Source organism: Zonotrichia leucophrys, unplaced genomic scaffold, assembly GCF_028769735.1.
Source record: "Zonotrichia leucophrys gambelii isolate GWCS_2022_RI unplaced genomic scaffold, RI_Zleu_2.0 Scaffold_94_176072, whole genome shotgun sequence".
Taxonomy (NCBI): Eukaryota; Metazoa; Chordata; class Aves; order Passeriformes; family Passerellidae; genus Zonotrichia; species Zonotrichia leucophrys.
The window spans coordinates 27,593-49,218 of NW_026992299.1; the positions used below are offsets into that span (position 1 = coordinate 27,593).

Genomic DNA, 21,626 nt, shown 5'->3' on the forward strand with positions numbered 1-21,626 from the left:
CTTTTTACCTTCTTTGCAAAAAGTACTCTCATCTCTGCAGAAATTTTGGGTATGAGCATCCCTGAGAACTTTGGATGCTCAGGTATATTCCAATCAACCTGGGGACTGTGTCTTATGTCATAAAGCACAGTAACAAGCCACTTAAAGAAAAGTAGAAAGGACCATTTCAAGTACTCCTAAACACTTCCTTTCCAGAAGTAAAAGGGGATGGGACCAGTGCATTCATACATCTTCCCCAAAGGGCAGCCTGCCCCAACACACAAGAAACTGGAAGGGAAAATAGAGTCAGCCGGGAATATGAAGATTAGACTTGTAAAAGCATGGAAATATAACTTCTTTATGCAGTGTAAAATTAGTTAGAAGAAATTCCATAAAAAGCGAGATAGGTCATGAAGGGGTAACTATGAAAAATCCTCACTCTCAGCCCACCCTCACCACCAGCATTCCTGCATGCTCTGTCAACCAGCAGCAGCCACCAGGCCAAGGGGAGGCTCCCCAGCACAATTCACCCCATGTCCCCACAGCAGCGTTCCTGGGGCTGCTGCACTGCAGAGCTGCAGCAGCAACCCCTGACCCAGGCAAAAATGGACCCAAATTTCAGGGCTTAAGAGGTGACATTTTAATGAACTTCCCTTGAAGGAGAACAGAAGGGCAACGATGGCTCAGGTGTTCAATCAGAAAACACTCGAAAATCTCTCACGTAGGGAATTAACATCATTGCATGGAGACAATTGAGAATTTGTAGAATCCTCTCTAAGGAAGAAAGGGGCATTCAAAGCCCCCGGTGACTGTTCCCAAACATTTTCCTGCCTCAGACAATTTCATATTCTTCCCCAAAAGAAGGTTCAGGTTTTTCTGGTAACAAGTCTACCGTTTAAGCTAATAAAGAAATGGCAGAAAACTTAGGAAAAGGTCTTTATTCCAAGTTCCCAGAGATCTGTAAAAGAATCAAGATCTGTGTCTCTCTAGAAAGGCTGGTTGAGACAGACTGGTTTAAATATGCAAAGAAATGGACAGCATTTCCATAGGGCCACTTGAACGCAATTTCTCTTTAAAACCCATTGAAGTACCTTGACTCCAACACCACTCTACGTATTTTACAAAACTCTTGCAAAGATCTGGATATTCCTTGGCTCACTGACAAGGGAAGGCCATGACTTAAAATCTGTTTTGAGAGCTGCTTCAGATGACAGCTGAGAGCAGCTCATGTGCACTCCTCTGTAACCCTCCAAAACAAAGGGATTTGCTGACAGACTTGTCCAAACTTCAATGTCTTTCACCACTTAGGCAAAGATTTTGCATAAACAAGAAAAAGGTCAAAAAAAACACCCCAAAACTTATAAAGAATTTCCATCAGCCAAAATCGATTCTTAAAATGTGCATAACTTCGTAGTACAGGTAGTGGGCTTCCACCCTCTACTGATAAATTTATCTCAGTGGACAAACTTAAGACTTGAAGAACACAATTGACAGAAGAAATCCACTCCAGATATCATAGAAGCAACAATGAGAGAAGGACTTATAAACAGTGAGAGTTCTTTATTGTTAACATTCAACACTATCATCTTTCAACTTCTTAAACTTACTAAACTTCTTTGAACTAATCCAAGATTGTAAGAAATATTCTACGGCTCAGTGCTAACATAACCTACTGTTCAATACTAACTTAAAAAATCCTAAAACTTAATCTTCTAGTTGAAATAAAAAATCTGGGGTCTGCAGATGTCACGAGGCTGAAGCAGATGTCTGGTGCCAGGACTCCACTCACTGCTGGTCATATTCAGAAATGCGCCTCTGAATATGGGCCAGCTTTTTGTGGAGGTACTGGCACCTGCTCTTCATTTCAGAGTAGCTGGGGCTACCCTGTGAAGGAGAAAGCAAGATTAGGGCATGCAAACTCTTCTGCAGAGTCTACACTCTCATGTCCTTTGCTTTAAAAAAGCCTTGAGGCAGACTCAGCAGTTACCATGGCCCTGCAGCTCTGGTGTCTCACGTACCTGTTGTAGCTGCTGATAATCTGCTAGGATTTGATGATGCAGCCTCTACAAGAAAATAAACATGAGGAATGTTTCTTCACCAGCATAAAATGCAAACTTTGGTAAAACACTAAAAGTTCACTCAGTCTAACTCCAGACATTTTCTTCTCTGTCAGCCACCACTCTTCTGGGACATTTGCAAGAACAAAGCTCCCTCAACCAGCACCACCCAAGATCTGCAATTAAGCCTCTCAATAGCCAACAGAAGGAGCCCATGCTCTAAGACTCTGCTTGGGGCGCCTCTTCCCTTTCTGTTTCATCATAGACAGCTCAAACGGGGGCTTTTGGGCAGGGCCTTGCAAAAATCAGACCCAGCCCAAGCAGTGTCTGAGCATATATGCCAATTCTGCAGGTTCCCATTGTTTCACTGAGCAGTTCCAGGGAATCAAAAACACTGCCGTGATGATGAACCAGTCTTCATGGTTTTATCCTTCTTTACCTGATAGGCTTCAGAGCCTGGAGTCAGAGACTTCCATTGCTCCTGAAACTGTCTGAATTTCTTTGTGGTCTTGTCAATCACAGAGTGTAAATTCCGGTATTCCTCATGCTCTGCATTGAAGTCATCCTTGTAGCGCTGGCGTTGCTCCAAGGAGACAATGGCTACGTATTTTCTAATGGGAAAAAATGAGACCATTTTTCTATGAGTGAACTCTAACAGAACATTCCAGTATGTTTCTAGTCCAAAAAATACATGTGTAATATTACACCAAGCACAGGGTAATGCCAAACACAGACACCCAAGCTTTGAGTCTGATGCTCTGGGACTGACAGTTTCTACTTTCAAGCTCATGTGCTTCAAGGGAATGCAGTCAGGTAACTCTAGGAATCAGTCACATTTCTATGACACTTAGTTACTAATAGTTTACATTGTGGAGGTTTTCTTCATTAGTAAGTGAAGCACACTTAGAAAACATTTCCTTTAATTTCAAATGTCAAAGGACAAACAAACCCAGCAGCCTCAGGAAGAGGAGATACATTACTAAATTATTATCTCTTCCTCTGTAGGAAAAGCTTAAATTAATTACATTTACTTGTGACAATACATCTCTAAAACATATTTGTCAGGGAATGCATTTATGGAGTTGAGTGCACAGAGTTGGACTTTTGAGCTACATTCTTTACTGTCTAACACCAAAGCAGTGTTAATGATAATATTTGATTCTTCTAGTCGACAGCAGTTGCATCACTGACCATGGAACTGAGGCATTTGTAACACAGCCACAAAAACAATCTCTATATCAGTCTGAAACTACAGCTACTACCCAAACAGCATCTGCTCCTAAAGAGGGCAAATTCATTAATGCCTAAAGACACTGATGGGAGTCAAATATTCTTCAATCCCTTCTCCCTCAAATCAACAGGCGTGACGTTTATCAAACTCAAGATACAAATCCAATTGAAATGGCAATGAGAAGAATTGATCCCACTTCCCAACACTCTCACACCAATACTTCTTCTCCTCTGGGCCTGAAGATCTTGTTCTTTTTGGAGCACAAAAACACCTTTCACATGGGAATAAATAATTCAAACCATCCTGAGATTAATATTTACAAGCAGTAAATCCTCAACAAGGTGAAGTTCATTCCCAGGACAGACAACAGTTTGTGCCAAGCATGCATCCCAGATACACCTGACTAGTGTGCAGGATGGGTTTGAAAAGAAAACTCCAGATGCCTTGCTACATTTTCGGAGGCACTGGAGCAATGTGAGCCAGGGCCCCGCCGCGCCCGCTCCAAAGGCCGCAGCTGCCCCAGAGCCCCAGAGCTGCAGGAGGCCTGACTGCCCTTGACAACATCCCTGCTCTCACACAAGCTGGCAGCAATTTCCAGTGTTTCACCACACACACACTTCTCCCTCCCCTCCTGCACTGCAAATTCAATGGGGGGATGCAGCACCACTGCTGCAGCTGAGCCTGTGCAACTGCACTGCAGGAAGGGAGGGCCCGTCCGGGCCTAACCCACCTCCGTGTTCATCTCTGCTCTGAGCTTTCCAGGCCCAAATAAATCTGCTCAAACTCATCCTTTTAGCACAGGAAAGAGCTGGACACTGCACCCCACTGAAAGTTGCAAGAGTTAATGGCTACTTTGCTCACCTCAAGTAGTCTGGTTGGTCGCTTATTGCAGAGCATGTGGAGGCAATGGAAGTCTCTTTTCTTGCTCCTGCAGAGAAGCAGAATTTTGACATCCGTCATCAGGAGGTCTTCAAAAGTTCAAAAGAACCCCATTGGATAGTCTTGAAAAAGTCCTTCAGTGTTCTTCTCATAGCAAATTACTCAGAAGCATTAACAACTTTTAACAATAGGGCACATAAGACCTTCTCCAAAGTAGCCCTGCCTGGGAGGTAGATAGAAGGAATGGCCACTGTATTCTACAGGTTGTGCATTCCCACAGTGTTAGCCCCAGCTCAGCTTTTCCTATTTGAAGGCATGAGGCGGCATCTGCACAGCCATCTGCACAGCCATGCAGAAAATTATGCAGCTTCAAAAGACAACAGCTTGAGAGAAATCAACGTCGAGGTTCCAACAAAAAAGAAAGAAGAGAGCTGAAGTTCTTTTACTGCCATGTTTCTATCCCCACTTCCCTGCTGATTCCAGAGGCCCACAGTCCCGATGAGAGCCTGCACTCTTGTCAGCAGGAAAGCCAATTCCATTCTATAGGGCTTACTGGCACTAAGACTCCAATATCCTGCAGTCAAAACTCAGTGCTTCTCATTAATGTGGCAGGTTGGGGCAGGAAACAGCTCTGCATTTGTGACTTGCCCTTTGCCTCTTGGGAAGCATTGCACACATAACCTTGAAGCCCTCTTTCCAAAGAAATGTTCAAGAATTACCATGATAATAAAGAGAACTGCCATAAGGAAAAGTCAGCTGAAACAGGAAGGAATACTCAGGAGCTTGGAAATCTCTCTCTGCTTTCTATTTCAGGTTTTGTGTCAAGCATAAAAATCCCACATATTCCTTTCCATTCCTTGTCAGCTTCCACTGCCGTTGTTTACATAAAGTAGTTTTGTTAAAACTCAGCCATTCTTGACAATTTCTAAGCTACCTGAGCTTCAGTTCTTGAGGAAAGAGCTGTTGTGTGATCGTCCACTTGCTTTGGTTGATTTCCTTTGTATAGCAGAAGTATAAAAAGAAGTGTAAAAGTGGTCATACAACTGGACAGAAATACCAATAGTCATAGTATGTTCAATACAACTTGGAAGAACAGCTTTGCTGTGAGCATTTCATTTCCAAAAGTGCATTTCCTCTCATATGGCTCAGTCCATATGAAAGCTTCCTAAGCCCCCACTTGAAACACAGCACATATTTTTCCTTCATAGCTGGGCAGAATTTGGGAACTGGTTCTTCAAGAAAGCTGCTCATGTGTTTATAGATTCAAGCAGAAATCCTTCCAAAGGCATTCCAAGGTTTGCAGGCACCGTGTGTATGTCCAGAAGAAATGTGGAAAGGCCATCTCAAAGCACCTGTTTCTACAAGCACACCACCCCTTGCAAGAGGCATCTGCACACTCCAAACCTGCCTCCAGGCTGAACCCAACTTGGAATTTGCAAGGTCAAACTCCAAAGGAGGCAATCCCCAGATTTAACAAAGCAACCAAACTCTGCCCTGCTGGGTGTGTCCCTGTCATCAGAAATCAAGCATTCTTTATGTGTTTCTGTTTAGCTTTTCAATGTTGTTTTCAGTCTGTACCACTTCCACAGCTTTTGGAAAAATAAATTCTGCAGCTAGGATGGAGAGGAAACTCCCAGCCCAGTTCAAAGTAGAACTCCAGGAAACCACAGCCTGCGTTTTGTAGCTTTTGAAGTTTCCATGAAAAGGCTGAGTTCAACAAACAACCATGGAATCCCTGAGATTTGATTGACAGGTTTCAGTCAACCAGTTTGCAATACATGTGTGAGAGATTTCTGCCTTCGTCATGCAGTCTTGAAAATCTGCTGATTGAAAAAGTGCAGTCTCAGTCAACACTTGTCATTTTACTAGAAATCAGATGGAAAGAAAAATAATCCATTTCCTCTGGCTTCTAGTGTCTGGCTCTTCCTTTTAACCGGCTTCTCCCCAAAGAAATCTATTTCAAATTCATTTGTTCTTGATTGGTTTTGCACTACTTTGAGAGAAAATTTCTAAAAATCTATGCACTTTTAGAGAAGGTTCCAGCAGCACAAGTTCTGGGCTTTGCTGTTTTTACCTTTTAAACCAAGAGTTACAATGTAATATAATGGGGAAAAAAATAAAAAAGTCTTGATTTTTCATGACCATCCAGCAGAGAGAATGGTATAGCAGTAATGTAGAGCAGTGCCTTCGTGTATCCAGTGCTGGCTTTCAAATCTCCCTTTCCACAAGGTGCAAGAGCACAATTAACTAATTCAGAATGCCTTCAAAGAAGGATGTTCCCATAAGATAAGCCACCACAACAGGAATTTGAGAGAAGCACAATTGGCAAGAATAAAAGCACAAAGCCTTTGCCTAACAGAGGTGAGGGTTTAAAATTAAGACACCAGACAAAAACCTCCACTGTAGAGACTGTGGGCAAGGAAAATCAGTGCTTGCATGGCTTCTAGCCCAAGATGTGGGGACAAGCTGTGACCACCCTGTGAATCCTCGAATCTTGGACAGTATAAAGGTGGTACCTCCAGAGAGACCTGGGGACCCCCACCACTGAGAAGACCAAGGGTGAAGAAGGACAGGTTGGACAACAGAGAGTCCATGTGGTGATGATATCTCCCCACTTGATGTCTCTCTCTTCCCCTTACCCTGCCTCTCTTCTCTCATTCCTATCTCCCTAGCTTGCATTTCCTGTTCAATAACATTTTTACTATTGCCTGTGGAAAAGGGTCATGCTTGCACCTTAATTTAGGCAGAAGCTTCTCTGAATTACCAAATCTTTACACCACACTTATCCACACAGGAGTCAGGAAAACCAGCACATCAATACCTTCATCGAAATCCAGGCGGTGCCACTGCTTCAGCCTCCCCAGTTCATTTTTCTCCCCGCTTGAGTTGGGGATCTCCTTCTGCTCCCTGGCACTTTTTGGGATGCTGGAGCTCCGAAATTTCTCTGTTTGCTGCACCACATGGGTGCACGGGGAAACAGAGCCGGCACTTGGAGACATGTCCGAAGAGAACAGAGATGTGGAAGGCAGCAGGAAGGAAGGAAAGTGGCCACCAGCTGCTGGCTGGACAGGACTGGGCTGGTGGCCAATTCTCCTCTTCTTGCTCGTCACAGGACTGGTACAGTCAGAAGCCAGAGGCCGTTTCTGCATCAATAACAAAATAATTCATTCATTAACTTATGATCAGGATCAGACTTTGCTCCCAGTCTGGAAAAGCAGCATTTCTGAACTGGGCCAATTTGAACACACATCTTTCCACACTAAAAAGAGCATTCAAACCAGAAGTTCTGCAGGTAAATTAAAGGCTCTGTCTCATTCCTACATTCCCATCTTAGCACTCAGCATGTCCTACTTCAAGACTGTAGCTAAAATTCTTTGGAAGAAAGACACTCCCTTCAGGAGCTCCATCAAAGGCTTCCCCAAATGAGAAGGTCCTGCACATCATTCAGATGACAATTTTGCACCACCAGCAAGTCTGCTAAAATTTACCATACAGTCCAGAATGTTAAAAATGCACAAAATACCTGAGCAGGTCTTACTGCAGCATCTCTCTCAGAAGGCCCTGGAGATAACGCTTGACTGGTGTTGGTGGTGTTCTGAGATGGAGCTGATTTTCTGTATGGATGGGCCAATATTTCATGTTACAAAGCCTAAATATCAACTGTCAAAATTTGCTCCTTGCAGGGAAAACAGAGTCCTTCAGTGTCAGGACTGAAGGAAACAGCATGAAGCTGAGTTGAGGGAGGTTTAGGCAGGATATCAGGAAAACATTCATGGCCCAGAGGGTCCTTGAGTCCTGCAACAGGCTCCCCAGGCCAATGGTCACTGCAGGAGGCATCAAGAAGTCTTTGGACAACACTCTTGGGCACCTGCTGTGCTTCTCATGGTGTCCTGTGCAGGGCCAGGCACCATATTCTCACAGTCTAAGCTTCATTAACCAGGGATTTCTCTTTTTTCCTTTCTCTGAGAGACTGAACTTACCGAGAAAGTATTAACTTCAGCTTCTGTCTGTCTATTTCTGTGTAGCCAGGCCAATCAGTCTGAAGGGTTTGAAATAGATGTTCCTTCAGACTGAAGGAATTATCCTTTGCATTCCACTTGGCTACCTACAGGCAGATTTGTGTAGGAAAACAAATCTTTATTATGCTTGCTGCATGCAAACTAGAGAAATGTGATTGGTCCTGAACAGCTGCTTGTGAGCACCCTGTCTCAATTAATCAATGCGCACATGCCTAGCTGTAAATGAATTGAGGATCATACCTTCCTCAAGACAAATACAAAGTCACCTCCAAAAAGTAAATTGAGGTAGTAAAACCTGAAGACCACTGATATCAAAAGTGCAGGTTTAGACTTCATCCCCTGACACCTGCTCAGAGTTCCACAGAAAAGCCCATTGGGAAAGTCTCCATCAATTTGAACCCTGAAACACACTGAATAACTCATCTAAGACACCACTAACATCTGTCACAACTTTGACTTTTCTTCTTGAAAATATGATAAACATTCATAATTTGGGTCTGTGTTGATGCCTGTCTGCCCACAGCGGAAAAAGAAATGTAAAAGTAACAAAGATACCCAGAATCAGGGATTCACTTCTTCAAAGCTGAACTCAGGTTGTGTTGGAAGGGAAGCAAGGGTGTGTGTACCACATCTCAGCAAGCTCACACTGCCCATTTCAGATCTATACAAAATAAAGCCCCACTTACTCTGATGTCCACAAAAGCCTGAGCAAGGCATCTCAGGCTGCAGGGCTGCTCACACAGAACTTTCAGAATGCAAACCTGGACCCTGAGGCAGTTCACACCTCCTACAGCACACTGACACCACAGAAATCTCGTCAAACTTTGCAATGGAACAGGAAAAATGTTTCCATCCATTGCCTTCTTAGGAGCTGAGCTTTGAAAATGTATAATCAACTTGAAATCTAAATGGGCTACTTCAGCTGGGAGGGCAGAACATGGCCCTCGTTACATTGTGAATATTTTCAGGAAGAAAAAGCCTGCCACTGCCCTGGGCAAACCTAGCAACAAACTTCCCAGGTTCAGGGAATGAGTTCTTAAAAGTCACTGTGGGATCAACCGAAACTGTATTGAATTTTCCTCCCTTGACTAAGTTCCAAGACACTGTTTGCCTAGCTAAAGAGGAAATGTTCCCACTTGATATATTAATGCCAGCATAATTCAGCAACACTCTAGGGGAAAAGGGAATTTTGAAAAGGGAATGAGAGAAATATTGCATCTTTCAATGCATGTGCATCCTATTGCTGGCTGTGAAAATCAAATACCAGTGGAATTCAAAGGAGCACTGGAGAAGTTATTGAATAATTGAGTTCCAAGAAGAGGGAATATTTAAACCACGTGACAGCAAAGAAACCCTCTGCTCAAAGTTTGGCTACCATCTTTATCATGGAGGATGTGCCTGGAACACCCCTGGAAGAAAATCCCCACAGATCCCAGAGAAGCCAAGTACTATAGAGAGGCCACTAACTGTGTTCAAATGAAATACTGGCCTCTGCAGTTCCTGAACTCCTCTGCCCTGGAACTTCTTCCAGGAAATTTTATGTGCAGTCATAAACCATTTCACACAATCAAGGAACCCCTGTGAAATTACTCCATGAAGCAGTTAAACAGTGCACAGGAAAGAAAGAGAATGGAATAAGGCATGAGGAGCAACAACATTACAAAGTGTTACTCATTGCCAGCTATTCTAGGAAAAACAACAATGCCCCAAAATTTTCAAGTTTTCTTTCTTTTTGTCACATGCACCTGCAGCTTGAGACCTCTGGATGAAGTTGATGGAAAAACTTTAACAGGGAGCCTTTCCAAACTTATTTGTCCAGATGCAATTTAAAGAGTAGAGGAACAAGTGACAATTAGGAAGAAAAGAAGAGTGTGGTGGTAATAATGATGGCACAAACTCCACAATCTCACCTGCTGAAGGATCTTGGCAAGGGTGCCCTTGTCCTTTTGCATGACTCCATCTCTCTGCAAGCGAGCAAGTAACTCTGGCTTCTTGTAAGTCCTCAGAGCAAGTAAATGAATCACCCTGTCCCTGTAGGGTCGCCGATAAACAGCACTGCAAGGCTTCTGTTCATTCTCTGCAGGCTTCGTGGGCTTTGTTCTCTTCTCCTCAGGGGCGGGACATGAAGTGTGTGATTTGGCTCTTCTCACATCTGCTTGTTTTCCCAAAGGAAAGGAAAGCAGAAAAAGAAGTGTCAAATGGGAAGTTGGCAGAACGCAAAAGAGTTGATTAAAATGATGATGGATATTCTTGGGGACAGAGCTGATTTTGAATATCCTTGTGGAATTCCTTTGAACTCACATATTCTCTGATTCTGTGAAAAAACCTAGTCCCTAACTGGTCCTGTATGGAGCATGTTGCAAAGGTACCCTGGACTCTACCAGCAACCAGACCTGTCTCACCTGAGATTTTTTGTGCCAGCCTAAAGTAGATGTGGTAAAAATTCTCCAGTTGACTCTCTAATGCCAGTTCTCACACCCCAGTAACTCAATGTTAAATATTCCCTTAGGATCTATGTAGATCACCACCAAGAATCACACAAATCACTGAAATGTAAAACAGCACATCCCCAATGAGAAATTCAGAAGTCAACTTTTGTCTCTCCAAAAAGCCACCACCATGCTGCCCAAAAATGCTCTGCACTAGGCTAAGGCAGAGCAAGAGCTGCACTTGCAGGGGCAGGGATGTCCCTGCAGGCAGGTGACTGCAGCCACAGCCAGGTCAGAGCCTGTTTTGCTCAGGGCAGCTGGCTGGGCCTGGCTCAGCTCACTGCTGCAGGCAGTGCCACTGAGTGCCTGGAAGGGGAATGTGCACCTGGTGTCTGCCTGGAGCCAGGCTCCTTGGCGAAACAGCACTCAGAACAGATCAATACAAATGGCACCTCCTAAGCACATTGTGCTTTGTGGGAAATGTTGGAATCCGTGGGCAAGATGACATCAATATATTCCTTTCAATTTCCTTGAGAAGAGCCCAAGGTAGTATTGGGGCAACATTCACTTATTAATGACCAAGACAAATAATTCAATCAAGTATGGTTTCGGTCTTGAACTTAGGAAATTCTCTATGCAACTTCCTCAATGTAATTTTCTTTCCATTTCCCAATTAAATTTCAATGGTTAAAGACAGTTGATAGGTCTTCCAAAACCTTAACTTCCAAGTCTGTGAATTTAAGTGCATAAGACGGTAAAAATCTTGACCTCCATGCTCCAAATTCCAACCCATCAGGCAGTACGGGAACAACATACAGGCAGGCTTTCTCAGGGGAAAACAAACCAGTGGCTGAATGCAGTGACAAGTGACTGCAAGACTGACCTGAGGCCAAACCACCTCCAGGTTGAGATCTCTGAACACAAGAGATCCCCTTTTCAATGAATATGCTGCAAAAATGAATTACCAAGTGGAAAATCTTACGGACATTGAGCAAAATATGAAAGCCAACCATACCTCCAAGTGGGTTATACAATTTGACAACCTGTGCACTTCCACTGTGCGACGCCTCGCTGGTATTTGGCTAAAATGGGAAAGAAATTTTCTGTAAAATCTTCAGCCTAATCTTCATTACTGCTGATTAACTAGGCCCTCCATTTTTAACAAGAGCTGTATTTGCAAAGGTTTGCTGTCACATCATCAAAAAGGGCTGCTTTGACACAGCTCTCCCTCTGAAAGCAGACAGCTACAAAAGTGCCCTGAGAGATCCACCCTCACTTGGCCTCTAATGCAGCCAAGCCCTCCAGTAGCAAGTCATCCTTTCCCAATTGCTGGAATTTATAGGCACAAGCTTCCCTTGAAATCAAGTGCCTGAGTACAAGTGAACTGGTCAGTGCTAAGCTAAAAATCCAGAGAGGGGCACAAAGGATTTGAAAGTCAGGGCAGCACCTGACACTGGGATTTATTTGGCATTAAGGAAGTACATCCTGCAGTCAGCTCCAAGAATAACTTCAACTGCAAAAAGATGAATTTCAACTGTAACAGGCACCAAAACCCTTTCTCTTTTCCTCAGCTCTGGATGCAATTATTTCCATAGATGTAAAATATTTCATTCTAAGTTATAGGAAATAGTTCATCCTAAGTTAGTCAGAGATTACAAAATTTGGGTGCCTGGCTGAACTCATCATTTACTACAGATTATGACATGTCCCATTGGAACTCAAAATCACTCAAATGTCTATTGACACAAGCATATTTTTTACAAAAACAATTACTGCCATCCATCTGCCTAATTTGGAAGGCAAAATTGGCTGAAATAAAATCTTAAAAGCCATGATAAATGGACTGAAACTTGTGGACTAACTACCATGAGCAGGGAGACATCACTACACAATAGAAGATAAAATATTACTCTATGGAAGGAATTCCGTAATTAAGAAGAAATGAAAATAAATTTCTATGCTTACAAAAAGTGTATCAATAATTAGAAAAGCTTTGAGATGAGGTGCATGTGGCTGCAGTTCTCCACTATGCATGACAGCTAGGAATAAATAATGGCTATTCCTAATACTTGAAAAAAATTTAGACAGTTTCCTTTACCCTTACGTGTTCAGTGATTTCCATACAAACTGGGAACCATGAGAAATCCATGCATTTTGGCCATGAGCCATGTCCAGAGCATGAATTTCCTGAGTGTCACAGCATGGAGAATATCTGACTTTCACTGGTACCTCCTCTGTATCATCCCTGAGTGCCACTTGCAACCGTGAAATCAACCTCCCACTTCCACTGGCACCTTCTCCCTATCATTACCTGAGAGCCACTTCCTGCAGACAACCTCCCACTTCCACAGACACCTCCTCTGTGTCATTGCTGTGAGTCGCTTCCCCCCGGGCAGCTGCCTCAAAGGGGCCCTTGGAGCACCAGTGGGGCCCCAGCCCTGCCCAACAGCTCCCGCGGGCTCAGCAGCACCTGACACCAACACCATGGCCAAGCCCCCACCCGCTGCCAACCCACAGAGCCCCACACCTGCCCCTCACCTCTTGCTCCTGGCACCTCTGGCTCGCCCTGACGGGCATGGCAGTGCTGGTGGGGACCCTGTGGGACGCAGTGCGGATTGGGGCCCTGCGGAACTCACTGGATCCTGCCCAGGCCCGCAGCTCCGCCATCCCCCTCTGCCTCGGCTGCTCCAGCTCCCACACAGACACTGATCCTGCTGAATAATCTGCAAATGCAGAATACTACTTAGGAAAATGTGTTCCTGGATGCTTGTCCTTTGTGGCTTCCAAGGCTCATCAACAAGAAGGGAGATGATTGCCATGAGCAAGAAGTAGCCAACAAGCTGGAAGCAATGGCCAGGCCTGGGAAAGGCAGGCGACTTCTTGGCTGAATTGCCTTGTTGAGGTGCAAGGCTTGACGGGCTTCAGTGACCTCAGACACAGGGCAGGTTAGCAAGGCCTGGGAAGAGGGATGCACCACTCATGGTGGACACAAAGAAAGTAGAATTTATGGACATAAGGACATTTGGCAGAACCCCTGAAAAAAGGAATAAACTGATAAAGGCAATGCAGCAACTGTGCTGAATCAGCTCCGTCAGGGAAAAAAGGCCGTTCCAGCTTTTTACACAAGAAACCTCACTGTGAATAAGGGGAGATTGGGCATGCAGACTAATGAGCATAAGAAATGAGAGGATCATTACCAAACAGCAGAAAGTATACTCATTTTGGAGAGAATTAGGGAAACTTAGAGTCAATGAACACTAATTCCTTTCTTTGCTCAAATGTATAAACACTGAAATGTTCTGGTTGTTGCGCTCTTGCCTTTGTGAATTTGTCCCTGAGCCACCCTTTCTGCACAGAACTGTAAATCATTACCTCCACTCCGTGGGTGGATTGGGCTCTTGAACAACGGGTGCTGCAACCAGCCAAGTTGGAACAACACTCGCTGTGGCTCTGACACCCCCGCTCTCGCTGCAGCCGCCAAAGGCTCTGAGCGGTCCTGCCCTGTGCCGGTGACAATGGCCACGTGTCCTTGGAAACGGGGGGTTCCATGTGCCAGGCTGGCCGGGATGTCACTGAGGAGCAGGACACGACACAGTGGGGACAGAGGGATTTCACAATGGGCACAGGTAGGGAATGCCCTGCCCTGTCCCATCACTGACTCTGCTCATTTCCAAGTGAGGAAAGGGGCACCCCACCAACCCCAGTAGCGGCAGCTGTGCAAAGCAGGGCTAATGAAGGGTTTCTGAACAAAAGTGCTGCACTTGGCTCTCTCTGAGGCAAAGGAGCAGCTCAACACCTCTAACCAGGTCACCAAGGCGCAGCCCTGACAGCTCTGGGCCATCCTGTCGTGGGCCCGTCAGTCTGTGAGGCTTCCAGCACTTACACGATCACTCAAATATCATCTCTTTGACACAACCCCCCGGCCTTTCCTCATCCCAGTCTCCTCAAAGGAAACAAGCCAGCACCATGCCCAGGCCCCCAGGTGCTCTGCAGGAGGAGCTGACATGGAAAGGCCAGGGAGGAGCATGAACACAATTCCAGGCTGACAGTTGTGCTGACTGCAGGTGGCCATTGAAGTTACTGACACATTTAGAAAAATATTTTATACTCAGTTTATTATGGGTTTATTGTCACTTTCCCCATACCCAAGAGTATTCCACATTGCAGTCAAGGGGCACCAAAAATAAGTGTTTTCCTATCTTTACGTGGAGAGGTAATATAGTATGTCATAAAAATGTTTTGAATAGTACCATCCAAAGCTCATTTTCAATGACATCTTATATTTGTTTTCAAGACTGTGTTCATATCTGCCATGTCTGATCTCCTGGCTGCCACACTCAAAAGGACAGTGTAATTTGGTGACACAAAGTGAGGAAGCAGAGCGCAGATCTGTAACAGGACTGTGTGCCTTTTTGGGAATGACTAGACTGTGTTGATTATGGATCCCCACTTATGAGCTATTGGAAAAGCCTTTGTATGAATCATGAAAGGAATCCGTAGGGGTGTTACACTGCATTCTGGAATGACAGACAGCCTTTCCATATCTGAAAAAGACATTGATGACAGCCTCTGCTCTGGAGTTACCAGATTCGATGGAAACCTTTGCACTGTTCATACCATGAATGCCTTTGCCTTGTACAGTAACTCGATATTTAGCTCAAAGAATGGGAAGGAAGGAAGGAACCCTGTGGTATTTTGAGCATATTTCTCAAAAAACAACTAAACATTGTACTCGAGGGATGGCCAATGCACCTCAGAGCAGGAGCCACCATGGTCCTGATTGATAGAATATACTTGAAAATAAAAGGGAAAAAAAGTGACTGTTTATGTTTGCATGTGGTTATGCCTGGTGTACAGCAAAAAGGAGGTCACTGGTTATCCCTGAGTGGAATCCTAAAGTGACAGGTGGTACTCCTGGAACAAAAGACATGGTGCTAAAGACAGCTACTGCTTTGAACCCTGCTGGATTTGTTACAAGAATCCTGACTGATTTGATATCCAGCAAGTTGGAATATCATCAATCAAAAAAGGAAATGTAAGAATGGGAGAAGACTAAAAGTCCCCACTCTTGGTGGGACTGGCTTTCCTCATGGCTACCAGACCTTTAAAGGCTTAAAGAATTATTTATAACCAGTGTTGGAACTGTTGCTGTTTACATTTTTTTCTGTGTGATAATTCATTGTATTTCAGCTTTCATGAGATGTTTTGCAAATATTTGTAATAACAAACACTATTATCATAGAAAGGGAGACTTCCAAAACAAATCTTGCAAGTATCTACGTGGGAGCGTGGTGCAAATAGCTTGGGAGGAAGTGGTGGGTAGTGGAACACTGAAAGCTCTGAAACCATCTATGTCCCAAGCCAAGCCAGAGCAATACAGTTTGCTCAAGAACATATTCTGCAGCTCAGATAAGCAAGATGAAAATTACTACTGTATGAAAGACCACAATAAAAGGTCAACCGAAGTCCAGAAGCTCAGCGAACACCCAGGGGTCTCTAAAGATCCCCAACTAGACCCTCAGAGACTATCTGTACAGACTCGAGCAATTTATGCACATTTAATGATTTCTGAGAAACAGAATGCATATGTACTGCATACTCCGTTGTGACCTCACGGCTGGTGTTGGCTCTGTCGCCGTGCGCTCCGCGCCAGCACCTGTATAAAAAAGCAGGGCAGACACACATGCAGCACTCGTCCAAAACCAAAAACCACCATGTCCTGCCACGGTCGGAGAGGACACCAGAGCAGGAGCCGGAGCCGGAGCAGGAGCCGCAGGCGCTCCCGGCGCCAGGCCATGCGGTGGAGGCTCCGGGCCATGTCCCGCCGCCGCGGGTATCGCCGGCACCGCAGCCGGGGCCGCCGCCGCCGCTACCGCTGAGCCGAGCCCGGGGCTCGCCGCATTCAGCAAGAGCCTGGAGAGCGCCAGCCACGACTCGGCTTGGCTCTGCCAGTAAAGCACAGCAAGCTCACACCACAGCGTTCGGTGCCCATGTGCCAGCAGCAGGTGTCACTCGGTGTCTGCCCTGTGTCTACGCCTCTCTGCTCCACCAGGGCTTCCCTGGCTCAGGAGATTCCCCTGCTCTCCAGGCTTGACTGCTCCACTGTTGGTTGTGTCTCTCAGAAATTGCATGAATGAATGCTTTGAGACCCAGCCCCTTTAAAAACTTTCTTTGTCCTTGTCATGGTTTGACACAATGTCAGTGCCCCCATCAAGTTTCAAAATAACAGTCCCAGGGACGGCTCTCTCTCTTGGTCCGAGGAGTAGGGGGGAACTGCCTGGTACATGGTCTTGGTGCTTCTCTGTCTCTCCATCTCCCAAGGCCGGGGGGGAATACCTCTCAGTAGTTCTTCCATGGTTCCACCCTTCAACCCTCGGGGAGGCCAGGCCTACCTCTCCCAGGGCGTGTGGCTTTCCCCTCCCCCTGCCCAGCCAGCAGCTGGGCCGGGGGACCGATCAAACTCTTTCCCACCAAAAATCCACGGAGAGCTTTCCAGGGGAGCAGTTCTGCTTTTAACCCCTGTGTGTTCTCAGAGGCGTATCCAAATCTCAGTGGCCAAACCAGATGCCAATATTAAAATCCGAGCACCCATTGGTTTGATCACAACCTCCCAGAAAACCTGTTTCCTGCTAAACCACCACATTCCTTGCTGCACATGTGCCTAGAGTGACATGTGGGTCACCTTCCTGCCAGGTCAGTATGTGCAGAACTGTACTTAAGTGCTACTTCTGGTCAAACTTCTCTGGAGGCAAAAAGGGAGCTGGGGCGGGGGCAGAGGGGGTGATGTCAGTAAGTGAGAGGTTGTCCTGAAGTCCCTCTTGCCAGGACAGATGCCATGGGGGTCTCTCACCCAGAGCAAGAGCCAGGACCCGCGGGGCAGATCCTGTGTCCTGGATCCGACCAGAAGGGAAATCTTTGCAGCAGTCAGGAGCAGCACAGCCAGGGCCTTGGGGTAATTGGATACCACCTGCCACGTGGCAGGTGGAAACACAAGGGGTTTGTTCTTCCTCCACTCTCTTGTACACTCTCCTTTTAGTGTTGTTATTACTGTTTGTGTTCCTTTTTCACTCCTGTTTCAAGTAAATTGTTCTTATCTCAACACCTGATCTTTACCTATTTGTGGTCTTCTCTCCATCCTGCCACAGGGAAAGTGGTGGGAAAGTCAGTGAGTGGCACATGATCTGAGGTGTATCAGTATGAGCACTAAGCTAGGGAATGCCATTCCTACAGCGCAACAATGTGGAAAACTCAATCTCCTAAGTTACTTTCCTTGTCTAGTTCTACAGGAAAATCAGCCTGCTGAAAAGCAATTGCTGTAATTGAACTGAAAGCCTGCTAGGTAACACTTGTTTTAAAGTATATTTAATAAGATTTATTAAGTTACACAGAAGGCAAAAATTAAGTATTGCCAAAGAGTCTTTATAGTAACATTTTAAAGTATTTTAAAATTTATGATGGGAGAAATTCCTGTGATCTTTTTTTAGTCCCACAGTGACAAAGAATTCTGTAAAGCAAATTACAACTGAATATTTTCAGGCCCTAAAAAAAAGTTAAGCAAAATAGCAGAAAGAGTTACAGTTGAGCTGCATTTCCAAAGCAAATGGCTGACTTTAATGCTTCAGGCTAAAGGAGGAAAAAAGAGAGAATCCGTGTCTTGAATAAAAAAAAACCATAATGGAACTGTGCAAATGCATTCTGTTCCTCCCTGAAATGAAAATTCTCATATTCAAAATATCATTGAAAGTTGAGGCCAAAATTTCAAGTGGTTTGATGTCAATCAGCTGTGCTAAATCATTAAAGAGAGCATTATTGGTCTGACTTCACAGGCATCTGAATGAATGATGAACAGAAAATCTGTACATTACAAATTACACTTTCTTGGATAAGTCAGATTTTCGGAAGATTCAGAAAACAAGTTTGGGTTTGGTTTTTTCCTTCCTCTAAAAAAGCTGAAAGAGTTCCTGCATTCGCTTAATCAGAGGTTCTGAAGGGTACTCGGCTTGTATCAAGGTCACAGACAGCAGATTCCAAAAAGATGTCCTTGATTTTCAGACTTTTCATAGACAAAATACCATGAAAGAAAGAATTGAAATCGTTTAATTCAGACACCGCTTTGCTCTCCATTAAACCACAAACCCACACTCTACCTTTCTCATTAATCCCACCACAGACACACTGACAAGCCTTGGTTGGCAGAACTGTCATTTCCAGACAACTCACTGAGAGCAGTTAATGTAAAGTCCCTGCCCTGGGTTTCACAGCCACTCCCCCACTGTGCCCATCCCTGCAGGGCAGGACCAGCACCAGGATGACCTGTAGAAAGAGCTGGTGACAGTGGCAGGTCCCTCTGCCCAGGGCAGAAGGCACAGCACCTCTGCTCCTGGCTGGAACAGGGGCCACTTGCCCAGGTGGACCTGGTGTCCCAAAAAGAGGAGGGGCCCCAGCAAGAGGCCAATCCACCAGCAGCTCTAGCAGGGCTCTTGCAACTCTTTATTCAAGGAAAGGAAATAAATTGTTATTTTCCTCAAATAGTCCTTAGACACTGGTTTCTCTCCCTTCTAATGCGCTTTCCCATCCCCTTGTGTCCCTGTGGGTGACACCCCTGTGCTGGGGGCACAGCCATGGGCCCCTGGAGTCCAAGGGATATGTCAGCAGTGGTACCTGGTCCCACAGGAAATCCTGCTGCAGCTGCCACACCTGCAGCAGAGCAGATGCCAAAGGCAGAGCAGGCAGCAGGAGCAGCTGGTCTGTCACAGGACCATGCCCTTAACCTTCCTATCCAAATATCTGGATGCACAGTGACTCCACAACCCAAGGTAATCCAATCGGGGGCACTCCCCTCTGATGTTTCAGCCCGGAAAGTAGAACTCATTTCAGTCAACTGAGCTTTAGAATTGAGTAGAGGAAAATGAGTTTGAACTGATTCATAATACACCGTTGGAGTGGTATATGCACATGGGATTTCTGGAAAGAAAGGGACTTTTTGAGATCTCAAGGCACATTTATCAAAAATGGAAAACAAATCTTGGGTATACTTGAAAGTATCCAGAAACCAGAGGAAGTTGCCATCAGGCATTGCAGAACACACCATGTGGGTAAGATCAAACTAGAATTGGGGAAACATTTAGCCAACGAGACTGCAGAAAAAGACATGTTAGAAAACAAAGTTTTATCTTTAATACTCTTGCCAGAGATACCTCTCCCAGTAGAAAAACCAGAGTATAATGCTAGGGACTGTCAATTAATTGAAACTGTAGAAGCAAGATTTGACCCACAAGGCTAGGCAATTATCCCAGCTGGGCAAAGAGTAGTCCCAGAATCACCCTTGTGCAAAAAAGCAGATTGCAAACACAAAGCCACTCATTGGAGTACTGAAAAGCTTTTGAAACATGTGCAAAAATCTATAATTGGGTCTGAAATGGTTCAGATTGTACAATCAAGACTGCAAAAATGAGTAGTTTGTAAAAGAGACAACCCTAACACAGCTCACAATGTAGTGCTAAGAGGCATAAAATCTGGAGGTGTTCCATGGGAATAGTGGCAGATGGATTTTACTGAATTTCTCAGAAAATGTGGGGATAAATCCTTCCTAGTTTCGGGTGGGTACCTTTTTCGGGTGACCAGAAGACTTCCCTTGTCATACCAACCAGTCTAGGGAAGTGGCTAAAATGCTGTTGAATCAAACAATGCCTAAATTTGCGGTACCTTTGGGAATGCCATCAGATAGATGTTCCCACTTTATTGCAGAAGGGGTACAAGAGGTTAGGAAAGCCTTGGGAATAGCTTGGGATCTTCATACTCCTTATAATCCCCAAGCTAGTGGCAAAGTAGAGAGAATGAATTATGCAATCAAATTGGGTAAAATATGTTAGGAAACCTCCTTGACATGGGTCCAAGCCTTACCTCTTGCTCTGCTTTGAATTAGAATTCAGCTACGGGACATCAGTAAAATCTGGCCCTATAAGCTGCTGTATGGCTGACCCTACCAAGTACCACACATTTCAGGAAACATGCACATATAAGGAGAGGTTGATTTGAATAATTGCCTCATTTTTCTTGAGCAAAACTTTACAGGCACACACAGCAAGCAGTGGCCATCTCTAGACTAACAGGACTGGACATACCAGGGAACAAGTTCCAAACAAGAGCTTGTGTGCTTGGGTGTACTTGAAAGACTGGGGAAACTGCTCTGCTACAGCCAAAGTAGGACTTTTGCAAGTTCTGTCGACAATTTTACTGCATTGAAACTGACAGAGTAAAATCTTGCATACATTATTCCAGAATCAATAGAGCCAAGGCCACTTAGCTCAAGACAACATCTCCTTGGGGATTTGAAGAAATCTGGACCAAACTTAGTTCATGGTTACCCAGCTGGACTGGTTAAAACATCAGTCTATAGCTGTTGTAATGGCTTATGCTGTAAAATGAAATTATAGGTATTAAGAAATGAACTCCCATAAGGAACTTTGTCTCAAGAAAAGGGGGCACTTGATAAGAACTATAGAACAGAGCAGCACAGCCTTGAAGAAGTGGATGAAGGATGTAACTTGGGCAGACAGAAGTCATGCAAAACACAAGCAGGATGCCAGCTCAGTTCTGCAAGGCTGACAAAGCAGCAGAAGTTATTGTGCAAAAAAGGATATTGTGCTTACTCCAAAGCAGGGGGTAAGATACAGCCACCTAAAAAGGACACTGGACATTGAATATAGACCCCCAAAGAATCATATGAGGACTTCCAATAAGGGGTGCAGATTTGAAAATAAAGTAATAGATATATATCAAGTAGGCAGGGATAGCTAATGAATGGATAATCAGTGTGTATGATAAGAGCTCTTTTCACCTGACACTCAGGGCAGTGAGTTAGAAGAGTGATCCTCTGAGTGACCAGCATGGTGTAATGAAGACTGCCTGCTCTTTAATACTCAAAACTGTGTTAGGAAGTTTCTATTTGGCCAATTTCAATAACAACCTCTCCTGGCAGAGCTTTGTGCCCTCTCACTGTATGCCAGAGAGAGCTTTAAAAGCATGATGA

At 44.8% G+C, this 21,626-nt stretch overlaps 1 protein-coding gene across 1 annotated transcript; it reads right to left on the minus strand.

The window, feature by feature from the left end:
* Window positions 1-1,659: 1,659 nt before the first annotated feature.
* On the minus strand, window positions 1,660-13,261 carry LOC135460715 (RNA polymerase II elongation factor ELL2-like). Its single transcript, XM_064737632.1, has 10 exons — window positions 13,133-13,261; window positions 11,610-11,676; window positions 10,076-10,317; window positions 8,127-8,251; window positions 7,670-7,760; window positions 6,968-7,289; window positions 4,129-4,195; window positions 2,476-2,647; window positions 1,998-2,042; window positions 1,660-1,863 (listed from the first exon to the last, which is right to left on the minus strand). The coding sequence occupies exons 1-10, from the start codon at window positions 13,259-13,261 to the stop codon at window positions 1,765-1,767; spliced, it is 1,359 nt and encodes a 452-aa protein (XP_064593702.1). The 3' UTR covers window positions 1,660-1,764.
* Between the last annotated feature and the right edge of the window lie 8,365 nt (window positions 13,262-21,626).

Excerpts from the sequence above, each read along its gene's own strand:
- LOC135460715 (XM_064737632.1), bottom strand. The coding sequence starts at position 13,261 with ATGGCGGAGCTGCGGGCCTGGGCAGGATCCAGTGAGTTCCGCAGGGCC. Across the intron at positions 7,290-7,669 it reads CTGCAGTAAGACCTGCTCAG|AAACGGCCTCTGGCTTCTGA; the intron begins GTATTTTGTGCA and ends TTATTGATGCAG. Across the intron at positions 1,864-1,997 it reads ATTATCAGCAGCTACAACAG|GGTAGCCCCAGCTACTCTGA; the intron begins GTACGTGAGACA and ends TCTCCTTCACAG.